At 39.4% G+C, this 12,563-nt stretch overlaps 1 protein-coding gene across 1 annotated transcript in view; it reads right to left on the reverse strand.

The window, feature by feature from the left end:
* The window catches only part of CCNY (cyclin Y), a 124,933-nt gene that overhangs the window by 37,551 nt on the left and 74,819 nt on the right, over window positions 1-12,563 (reverse strand). Inside the window, 2 exon segments of the mRNA XM_040547159.1 lie at window positions 3,189-3,223; window positions 9,191-9,265. Of these exon segments, the coding sequence (XP_040403093.1) occupies window positions 3,189-3,223; window positions 9,191-9,265 (110 nt within the window).

Raw genomic sequence — 12,563 nt, forward strand, 5'->3', positions numbered from 1 at the left:
CCTGTCATCCCTGCTTTCACCCCTTGCCCCTTGCCTTCCCCACCCAAAAAAGAACGGCCGCTGGCTTCTTCCATCACACCTACTGACAAGGTGAGTCTGAAGCTTGGCAACTGCCAGCCCCTGACAAAGCACAATAAATCAAAGCAGGAGCCCCCTCTTTGGATTTGGGGATAAGAGGAATCCATCCAGCCAATGAAAATATTCTACAGACAAAAGCAAGCAAGAAAGGAAAAGAACAATGGCTTGAGATCATACTGAGAAAGTGCATTTTTAAATGAAAACCATAACAGGAAAATAAGAGCAAAATAAGCTATTTGACAGACATTCCTCTAAGCTTCCAGAAAATTATTCCAGAAACTGCCACAAATTGTTACATATGATCAGAGAGACAACTTTAATTTATTTCCCATTTTTCCTGGATAACAAATTAAAACTATTTGTGTAATTCTCATCTGTTACTACACAGGCCTAGACAAGCAGTTAAAAAAAAAGAAAAAGCACAACATTTCTTCATACTTCTCTTGCTAACCACATTGATTAGCTGGGAGATGTTCAACTCTTCCTGCAAAATAAGTAATATTTCACAAAAAGATAAAAAAAAAAATAGAAGTATTATAAAAACATTCCTGGTTATTTGATACAATAGGAGAATAAGTATATGCAGACTTACAAAAGAAACAAAAAAGATGACGTTATGGAAAAACAGAAAAGTGAAGAGTGCTGCATGATGGTGAGGAGTTCTCATAAAAGAAAGAGAAAACAACACTCCAAAATTTATGTCTCTGGCTTGATTCCTTCAGAGCAGATGTGGGGACTGAGTACCAACAAGGAAACAGATGAGTAGCAATAGCTCCTGTTAGAAATGCACCTAACACACAATGAAAAACGGTGAAAAAGAAATGATCAACCAATAGAGTATACTGTAAATTCACTTATCACATAAATACTACCCAAGATTTATCACATACAACTGTTAAATCTAACTATTCCCTCGCATTTCTTCAAACAAGGCAGTCTAGGGAAATTACAACAGCTCCCTGAAGTCTACACAAACCACTTCTGCTAAGACTTCATGTAGAGAAGGCCACAGCAACCACTTCAAAAATGATCACCAGCTTCTGCATCAACTGTAGCAGACCCAGTTCTTAGGAGGTGCTGAATGAACACTCACAGGTGTGCTCAAGTCAACCATATCTCAAAACATCTCACTAACTTGTATATCACAGGCCACAGTTGAAAATATTGAGATTATCTTTGAATATTGACTAAAAACTTAATTAACTTGTAAGGACACATACCTCAAACTATAGTAAGGACTTGAGCATCGTAAGGTCGCTTTTATTTTTTTATTTTATTTTATTTTATTTTATTTTATTTTAAGATTTGTAATTCAAAAGAGATACTTTCTAAGTACAAAGAAATCAGATTTTAGATGTAAACCAGACTGAGGAAAGTTTACATCTCTGCATCCTTAGCTAACACTCTAAATGATACTTGAAAAAAGGAAAAGAGGAAAGGGTGTATTGCTTACGGTATCAACTGCACAAGCTGCTACATCCAGCCCCAAGAGCACAACTCCTCAGTGATATGATCATCCTTCTCCTTTCTGCAACAAGTCCAGTGCTGCCTAAAAATGTTTTATACCAGGGTTTGCAGTAATGTGCTTACAGGAGAATTTGTAACAGCCATTTCTGTTCGATCTGCCATAGGAATCCATTCCCAGTCTGCCTGATGCAAAACACATCTTTCACGTGGCATGAAAAGATTCTGGGACACGTGAGAATTTCACCCATGCGGCGAGGTGGCCTGACACAGAAACTCTGTCGATACCTTGATTTGCAGTGCCTGTGTATTCCTGTTTTGGCTTTGAACTCTTCAAGCTCACATTATGAATTTTACAGGGACCCAGAGTATTAACTTTACAATTTTATAACAATGCAACGGCAATGCAAATTACCCTCACATGCACTGCAAACAATCAGAATGTTTTACAGAGGAATAGAGGCTGGGAAGCACAGAGAACATCTGCTGACCTGGTGCAGCCAGCCCTACCAATTGAATAAACCTCGTGGTATTTCATGACTTTCTCAAAATCTTAACTCTTGGGAAACTGTGAAAATCTCAGCTTGCTTTTGAAGTGTCAGAAACCAGTTCTGCTAAGAACTGAAGCAGTCCTGCTTTTTCACCCTACTCAGCTGCTCGTTCCTGCCTCTGTGCCACCCTCCCTTTGTGCAGGTGCAAGCACTGAAGTAAATCACATTTAGGAACAAAATCCGTTTTCGCTTTTAGCTGTGCTGAATCTACCTGCACGCATGCCCTAATCCAGTTTAGTCATAGCTGCACAGACATCAGCACCAGCACAAAGGGAGGGAGAGGACAGGCTATAAACCAAATCTGCTGCTTTCAGCAGCTTTACCAGCTTAAAAATGATTCATGAAATGGACTGCATTTCCAGATAGAGAGAAGTTTGAGAACTCTTCCCCATTTCACCCTAAAGGCAAACACCATTTGAGAAACAATTAGCTCTCTCCCTCCCCAATTTTACCGGGGCATGAGTCCAGAACAAGGCTTAATTTTTGGGGACCCACGCTGGTTCCAGGTGCTTCGGTAGTACAAGCAGTGGCAGAGAGCCTGATCCTGCACCCAAAGCAGGCTACAGGAGACTTGCTCTCAGCTTCCCTGGGAGTTCAATTCTAACAGAAGAGAACTGAACTGAGAAATGCCCAGGGTACAGAAGAGTATCAAAACTCCATCCTCGTCCTCACCACGCACCACATGACAAATACACATTTACATTGCATCAACTCTGGTCAGGCATTTCAAGACTTCTGTGTAAATATGAAACGCTACAGACTTTCTGCCAACAGCAAATGTACATACAAATGCAATTTAAAGTTTTGATTATTTTTTGGTAGTAATTTTCATAGCCATACTGATGTTTGCTGCTCTTCATCCCAGGTAGCAGTTAACCTACGGACACTGGCTGTAAGAATGGCACTGTCCTCAAACCAACAGACCCATTCTGCTAGCTCGGTAGGTGACACCTATACTTCTGGATCCTGATGCAGAACAGACATTTGAAGCACCAGCGCCCTCTCACCAATATGGAAATAACGTGTGAAAACTCTTATTTACTGTATAATATAGACAACAAGGAGAAAGCTGCATAGCGAGGCATTTTCACTTACGTGGTTTATATAGAGACTCTTGCGTTTTTCTCTCACTGCAAAAAACACAAAATATGATAGAAATATTACATGACTATTTTTCCTGATTAATCTTCTTATAAACCATTCATAATATAAAGAACAGGAGGCTATCTACGTGTAACATTGTTATTGCTTTTGCACTAACCAAGTACACACACATCAAATTGAGAAAAACATGTATCTGTATGTTCAAAGGCATTTACGCTCACTAGTATGGTGATGGATTAAAATTCTCATCCTTTTGGGTACTTCACTAGGCGTTGGTCCGCGTGGGGAAGTTAATATGCAGTAAGCTACAGTCCAGGTTAGCAACAGATCCTTCACCACCCTTCACCAGAGATCTGCGTGGGCATCACCGGTGCCTTTGTGCGAGGCACCTTGCTGCAAAGTGGCCTACACTACCTTGCAGCTATGAAAGCACCTAAACAGCTACACCATGAAGTTAGCAAATTCTCATTGTAGCTTACTGTGCACTAACTCCCACTGAAGAGCCTTGAAACCAGATGCATTACACCACTGGCTTCTGTAATGGTAAGGTGCAAGCCTGAAACTATTACTCATGTCGATATAACAATGTAAGCGTATTACATTGGTGGGTAAGAACTAGTCACCACAAGCAAGGGTTGCAAGTCAAAGCCACAGTTATTAGCCAAAATATTCACAAAGTAAACAGCAGCAACAAGGGAGACAGATGTATAGAGTCTTAATTGTCAGGCAAACACTTATCACAGCTGATTAAATATACTCTATTTAATTTTTTTTAAGCACTTTCCCAATTAGCTCACCCCATAGAGAGCCCATAGAGCTCTGTTCCAGTGAAAATACCACAGCATTTAGGATACAAGTCTGGAGGCAACTAATACGTAAATCAAACTGCAGGATTAAAGTAATAATGGTTTCATGCTGTAGATGATTAAATGCACTTGGGTGCACTATGAGTTGAAAGCTATGCAACCCAATGCACTTAGCAAAATAAGAGCAATGTCGCAACGACAGGCTAGCCTGTCCATTCCCTGTTGGATGAGAAGCCATTATTCGTGATTTTTTAGAAGCAAGCAATCTCACATAAACAAGGTTGTATGTGTGGATACTGTGAAATAATTGTGTTTAATGCAGACATAAAATGAAAAGAAAATAAGAAAAAACTTTAAAAAATCCTTACATAATTTTCCTCCCAGGGAGCAGAAAGGAGAATCACACATGACAAGATGTTAGCCATGTCACTTAGTACATGCTCAGATCCACAATTACGGACATTGTATAAGAAACGGAATTAAACAGGAGGAGCACGAAAATTCAGATTGTCTAGCAAATAGTTAAACTGCTTGAAATCCTGCTAAAACACTGCACTACCCTTAAGTTCCATACACTGCATTTATAACCAGCAAGGGACATAAGTAACCTCCAGGGAAACAACAAAATGATGACAGGTACTCACTTCTAAGAATAGAGCAAGTGTTTGTCTAGTATTGCATATTGCAATATACAGGCAGTAAACATCTCTGATAAACTGCATGTAGACCTCATAGAGTACATAGGTGAAAATTAACAGCTATTAAATACTTAACTGTGTTCAAAATTTCACAGTTAACAGACAACAATCATAATTTTAGCATACACAGAATTATTATGGACAAAATTCTATAAACACAGCCTGCATATGAACTCCAAACCCCAACTTTTAATCACCTTTTTTCCCCTACCTTAGTCTTTATCTTCCACATTTTTTTCTTGTACCCATTATATTATTCGATTCCCTATAAAAGTGCAATTATCTATTTACCAAAGCGAGAATATCTCTAACAGCTCATTGCCATTGCTATTTCCTGTCTCCAGAAGAATGTATCACTGTATTTATACAGACCCCTCACTTCTCCCTGTTCAAACACTGCTTGTGCTGCACATTCTTCCAAGCACCACCCTGACCTTCTTTCCCTTATTCTTCCCAGAAAACAGAAATTCAGTTAGCCTGGATTGTTCAGTGAGGGACTACAAGAAGGCAGCTGTGCTTTCGTGCTTCTGGACCGTTCTGCCATGGCGTAGGGCTCAACTCTTTCCAGAACATATGCTGATGGGAAATAGGGCAGAGCAGAAACCCATTTTGTCACAACTGCTCTCTTTTGTGATCACAACCCTCCCTTTAGAAAAAGGACAGACAGCTGTTGCAAAAAGGCAGGAAGACACTTCTGCCAGGCTTGCACTAGAACTGTTGTTGTAAAAAGGTAATTCTCCCGTTACTTGGCTTTGGTGCATTTAGAGATGCTTTCTACTGCTCACGTGGTCTTCAGCAGACCAGACTGTAGCTTTATAATTAACCATAATTTCGCAGCATAAACTCCTAACTACGACTCCAGGCTTTTGACTTTCAGTGATGGGGTTTGGATGAAATGATGCTGAACAGATTTAGAGTCACAGTTTAAACAATTTCATGAAAAAAATTTGTATTTTCTTTCTAATATTTTAAAATTTGAAAGTCGGAATGAAATTCTTCAAGTGGAGACTGAGATACTGCCAAATTTTCTTATTTTCCTTCATTTCTCATTTCTACAGGCATTTTCTTTTGTTATTATTGAACTTTTGCTATCATAGGAAAACATATGCTGAAATAAAAGGGAGTGAGGAAACACACACACACACACATATATATATGTACGTGTGAGGATGCACATATGCATTTTTCATTGAGATGTAGTAGAAGTCTCATTTGTGCAATTTCTATAGACAACCTCAACGCTACCCACACCAGCACAGAAGACTAAATCCTCGAGGATAACATCAATGAAGATGTCTCACATTTTGTTTGCAGATCATTTTATTTTGTCTTGTCTGAGAAACAGGAGACTCATCCTGCTTAACAATAAAAATAAAATGCAGCCTAGTTCACTCCTATCTACCGTATAAATATAATTTCAGAATGTTATTTGTCTAAAGCCAATTGTTACACTGATATTGCAAAATTTAGCCAATAAATTCAATGTGTAAGGCCTAATATAAGTTAGGAAAACAGGACAGCCATAACCCACTTATAGGAAAGACCATTACCAGCACCCTGAAAGAGCAAACACTGTCCTCTTGCTATTACAAGGAAAGGAAGTGACATTATTGGAATGCTAAGGTTTGGAAACCCTGGCTTAACCACAACCACGCACTGAACAGTGCATGGCTTTTCAGTCACCTAGCTCATCTTGTTTACAGGCCAAATTCACCAAACAAACAAGAACTTGCATAAAGTACTCACACAAGTTAAAGAAATAAAAGGTGATTCTCTACTATCTCCCTAAACAGGGAGAATCACTCATGTAAGATTTAGCACCTAGTAAATTCCTACAAAGAGCTGGAAGCATTTTAAAAGCTATTCTAGTTAGGTATCAAATTAATATTTATTGTGTCTTCAACTCCTCTTCAGAGTCACTGAACTCTCAGGTAATTAAGGGTGCAGGCAGAGTAGTGACTGTGAGGGACAGGACAGGTCCAGACCCTTAGCATGGCATCTAAGCTGCACAGAACAACGGGAAATTCAGACCATGTAACATCCAGAGATGCCACATCCTGTTTCACTGTATTTGGGGTAGTGAACTTGTTGCTCTTCACTCACATATTGCTCACAAGCAGCTCAAAGCGCAGCTCCTGTACCAGGGCAGTACAACAAGCTTACCAGTGAGGCTGTAAGCATACAAGGTTACTAGAAAGCCAAATGTGGGTTACCAGAAAGCCAAATGTGAAGCTGCCTGACGGTAACCTTGCCACATCACTCTTGCCTGTAGTTATGGACTAGCCCTTTCCCACTATACAAATACGTAATGGACACTCGAGAGCCACTGCTGGATCCTGGATGAAACCCAGAGTCTTGATATTCCTCAGCTCTCCGATATGTATCTTAGACATCTGCACTTCTTGTCTATAAATATATTTTCATTTACTGTCTACTGTCAGGACAGCCCAACACTATATATGTAATGGAGAGAAGTAGTTACATGTCCAGGTTAGGTGTTTCCAGCATTGCCAGGTCAGCTCTCCCCTTCCACACTAACTTCAGGCACCTTGGGGATCCCCTAGGCTCTACAGCAGGCTGCCAAAATACAAACCTACACACTCAGGGGTGTTAGGCAACATCTATGAACAGTATGGTAACTCCTATCAGCTCACTTATTTCCATGACAGGCCCAGAGTACAGCCAAGCAAAATGCCAAAATGCTTATGATAGTGAGTTGTCCCACCAGAATGGGATGATTTTTGGCAATACATCAGTAGTTAACTGTTTGCAGAATATTTATTTTGTACAAGCCTTTGCATTTTTACCACCTTGATCAAGGATAGTTGAACAGATCTTATACCCTTGTTGAAAAAGTTTCTGCATTTTTTCAATAAATTCATTATTCTCACTCAAAACCACATAAGATATTCATATTACTTAAGCTAGAACAAGGTTTCATAGACCAACCCTAGCACGGGTGTAAACTGTCATACTAAAAAAATTCTTACAGCTAACTCCATCTTGCAGTAAATTAATCACTATTACTACAAGTCAGAATAATCACCAGGTATGGTCATAATTTAAGTTGGTGGACCTGGAATTGTTTTTTCATTTTTCTTTTCCAACAAACTGCAATGAGAAACATGTAGCATCCATATGGGATTATACAATCTCAAAACACTATAAAATAGACATCGATCTTGACAACACAGTATACTATGGAAATATTATCATACTCATTTCACAGACTACCAAAGCAGACCAAGATGGTAAATCACATCCAAAACTACACATAATAAGGCATTGACAGAACTAGGGCTGAATTCAGGACAATCTGAAGGGCAAAAGATATACTCACATAATCAACTCTTCAATCAGGGCCTAAATGTATCCTCTTTGTACTAGTCAAGCTCAAAAATTAGCAAGAAATATAGAGTATGTGAAAACTACATTTTCTTTTTAAAGTGATGTCCTTGACACTGCAATTTACTATGTAAATCAGAAATGGCATTTATAGGCAACAGAAAGAAGGACAAAGAATTCATACAGTCAGAATTACAATGTAGAAATTGCTTTGAAAGTCTTGGTAGAAAATAATGTGTTTTGCATCAATTATTCTCATCTACTTCTAAAACAACATGTCATACATGTCCAACAGGGAATGAAAGAGCCAGAGTAAATGGCTTCTATTCTACTAAGTCTATCAAGAGGCCTGCTTAACAGATGTAATTCCAGAGAGATTATTTTGTCTATGAATAAGAAATAATAAAAAAATACTCCAGACAAATATATGATTACATCAAATCCATAATGAGAGAAAAGACAGAACATTTGGGTGGGAAGAGGGTTGTTTTGTTATTAAAATTTAGTACTGAACTCATTTACAGTATCAGCTATATCAGAGGAAACTTTGGACTGTCTTCTAAGCTAATGTAAACTGTCATTTTTCAGGAAAATACTTCTAAATCTTATTTCCAAGAAGCTTGGCCTGTTGTTCAGCGTGTTAGAAGAAAAGAAAAGAAAAGAAAAGAAAAGAAAAGAAAAGAAAGAAAAGAAAAGAAAAGAAAAGAAAAGAAAAGAAAAGAAAAGAAAAGAAAAGAAAAGAAAAGAAAAGAAAAGAAAAGAAAAGAAAAGAAAAGAAAAGAAAAGAAAAGAAAAGAAAAGAAAAGAAAGAAAAGAAAAGAGAAAAGAAAAAAGAAACAAAAAAACAGTTGCACAGATACTTTTTTTAAAATATATTAAGCCTTACCTATATTTGTAGTTTTGATACAATGACTATTGGGATCTTATAATTTCAGCATGACAGGACTCAAATCTGTATCTTCTACTGCTGAGTATGACAAAATAATTAACTAAAGGTTTGGCTTCTTTCAACTCTAATCTGATGCCTATAAAAGCCTCTTTTTGGGGGAGGGAAATTATATATTAAGTAGCTATCACATACATTCTATCAAAGACTTCACAGATAACTGCAGTAGTGAATACTGTAATAAATTCAGTAACCTACCATCTGTTTGAGATTTACTGAGAAATATTGTACTGGCCCGTGGATGATCTGATGGGTTGAATTCCATGTTCAAATCTGGAAAGAAACAAATAAAAAAAATAGCACATTAAAACATTTATGATTATCCAGCAGTATGCTCAGATTTTCTTATTTTTAAGAAGACCAATTTTACATTATTGCAAAACAACATCAAACTTGAAGTCCTTTTTTTTCTTATTACCCTTCACACAAGTAGCTCTTTTTGTATGCAAATGCTTTGCATTAACACAGCTTTGGGATTAGACTTGGGTTCTAAGGGCTGCTTTGCTTTTGGATGAAAACAGATAAAGCAACTTGAGAAGCCTGTACACAAGAAGTTGCGAATTATCCATTTTCCATTAGTTTCTTCTTCCATACCCCGAAGCCACTGCTAAGCGCAGGAATACAGCTTGTTATATGTAATTACAGAAGTATGAAGTATTATAAAACAAATATGCAGCCCTCTGTAGATAGATGGGTTTCCATGATTAGATGTGATTACATTAGTAGATATTGAAGCTAAATGTAAACTAGTTAAGTCTAGCCCAGACTGTTTTAAATGGCCAAGATTACTAAAGCTTAGAACTTTTGTGACACTTCACAGGTGAACATACTTCTTGCTGTAACTTCTAAAAAAAGTCCTCAAAACAGGTTGAAGATATGAATCTATCACAGCATATATGAACTTCGAGAAATGTTATTTTCCCTAGTAAGATTAAAATGCCTTGAATTTACTTGTTCCAAAACTCCACTCTGCTACCAATTCTTCAAAACCCTTGAATGCTTGCATCCACTTGAAAGCATGGTGCTAAAAAATAGCACACAGCTTTTTTATCTTTTTTCTTGCTCTCCCAGTGTAACTGCTTCAACCTTAGTTCTTTTACATTCCCTTGATCTCTAGATATACCTTCTCTCACATTTGATACAGGGCATTTATGCAAAACTACCTATGGGCATTGATAAGTTTATCTTTGGTGATTCACCCAGGCTTTCTACATTTCTGTCTCCCCTCCATCTCTGTGAAAACTCACAAAAACTGAGGATCAAGCACAGCCTTTATGTTCTCCTGGTTTCCTTTCCATCTCCCTGTATTCTGCAGCCCATGTGATCATAGTCATATCCCAGGTTGGAAGGGACCCACAAGGATCATCAAGTCCAACTCCTGGGTCCCCAAAGGACCACCCCAAAACCAGACCCTATGTCTGAGAGCGCTGTCCAAATGCTCCTTGAACTCCGGCAGCTCGGTGCCATGACCACTGCCCTGGGGAGCCTGTCCCGGTGCCAGACCACCCTCTGGGTGCAGAACGTTTCCCTAACACCCAGCCTGACCCTCCCCTGTCCCAGCTCCATGCCATCCCCTCGAGTCCTGTCGCTGTCCCCAGAGAGCAGAGCTCAGTGCCTGCCCCTTCCCTCCCCTCGTGAGGGAGCTGCAGGCCGCCATGAGGCCTCCCCTCAGCCTGCTCTGCTCTGGGCTGAACAAACCCAGGGACCTCAGACGCTCCTCATACGCCTTCCCCTCCAGACCCTTCACCATCTTTGTAGCCCTGATGAGCAGCCTGACATGCTGCTCGTACTTGGAGATCACTTGTGGAGTAAATACTGGCCTTCCTGCTTACTAGGAAGAACCTAGAAATCCAAACAAACAACTCTTCAGTTAGAAAGGGGGTTTATTATTATTATCAAAGCCACAAAGAAGAGGGGAAAAAAGAGGTTTCCAGGGAAAGTCATTTTGATTCTCTGAGAAACCACACTTCACAGCCAAGCTTGCAAAAGATTTTAAGTAGGCCATTCTCCTACTAGAAGTTCTGAATTGGAAAGACTGGGAATTGGAAAGAGCATTCTCTTGTTACTTGCTGCAGCTTATCTAGACATGGAGATGAAGAAGAAAAATTACCCAGCATGACAGATAGCGCTGGTGAAGATTGTTTTTCATTTCAGGATAGTTTTTCCATTAAGCTCAATTCAAGATGCAAATCATTAAGCAAAGAGTAATCAGTATTTTAAAACAGCAAAATACATTGCTTTTTATCATCCTATTAATCTTTCATCAAACAGCACAATACATTACCATTAAAAAGTGCATTTTTTTAAACGATTACAGACAGTTTTTCTATGAAATCTTTTAAAGTACTGCAAGGCAAATTCAGTCAACAAAACAGGACTGGTAAAAATACAGCTGAACTCAACTGTCAAAACACTGCCCCCAAAGAGGCGAACATTCCTCTCCTTCATGCCTAGAAAACTGTCTGCTTGGGGAGTAATAACAGCCTGGTACGGGTTTACAGTCTGCTTGCAGGGCTGAAAAGAAAGAAAACCAATTGCCACATCTTGCAGTCAAGTTGCAACTATTTGAGATTCCTGTGTTATAAAAGACTATTATGCAGAAGCAGTGAAACAATGGAGGACTTAAAATCTTTCTAAAAAAAAGCATAAACTGTTATTCTGGCAGAAGCTGAAAGAAGGCCAGCAAGATCCCACCTCAGCAGCTGCAGAGGCCAGAGCAAGGATTCGGAACCAGCCTGGGAGAGGCAGCTCGCTGCTTCCAGGCAGCACCATGGCTCCATCCCACCCCACCGGCCCCAGACCATCCATCCTGAACCCTTCAGAGTATGTGTCTTCTTTTGTCCAAGACACTTCTTTCATGCCCTCCCCCAAAACAGCAGCCAAACACATCTGCCTGTTTTTCCTTCAAGTGCCCTCACAAAAATTAGAGGAGAATAACCTATCTAGGGTTGGTCACCCAATGCAAGGTGGCCAGAAGAAGAATGAAGGCCAGAAGAAGTGCTACTAAGAGGGGCTGTCTCCCTGCTCCCTTTGAGGAATGGCACAGCTCCTGGTGGCTTGAAAAGCCCTGGCTGTGTAGTGTGTGCCTGCAACTCCACCACTCCCTGTTCCTCCCAGGAAGAGCATGAGGCAAATCCGAGCACCCCACAGGCCACCAGCAGGACCATACTTCTCCAAGCCATCACTGCTGCCATATTGGGAGATTAAAGCAGATACAGTTTTACAACATACAAGGAAGACTTCAGTGGCTAGTTGACCTTAGATGTCTTAATTTACTGTACAGCTTGAAAATAAATGCCTCTTTGAATCTGGCAACAAATTCTTACACATCTGTCATTATAAACAGTGCCATAAGAGATCAAATGCTATCAGCATGTGAAGTTACTAACGCGTCACCAAAGGACATTATCCATCCGAAAGTTACCTTCATCCTAGAGTCATACTGCTTTAGTCATCTTAGTAATGCTTTCTAGCATTTGAAAAGCATTCACGAAAAACAGCCACAATATGAATGCTTTACCCATTTTGTAATGGAATAGCTGATGAGAGAGAGAGATTTAAACTCACACAA

The sequence above is a fragment of the Cygnus olor genome, chromosome 2 (genome assembly GCF_009769625.2).
Source record: "Cygnus olor isolate bCygOlo1 chromosome 2, bCygOlo1.pri.v2, whole genome shotgun sequence".
NCBI lineage: Eukaryota > Metazoa > Chordata > Aves > Anseriformes > Anatidae > Cygnus > Cygnus olor.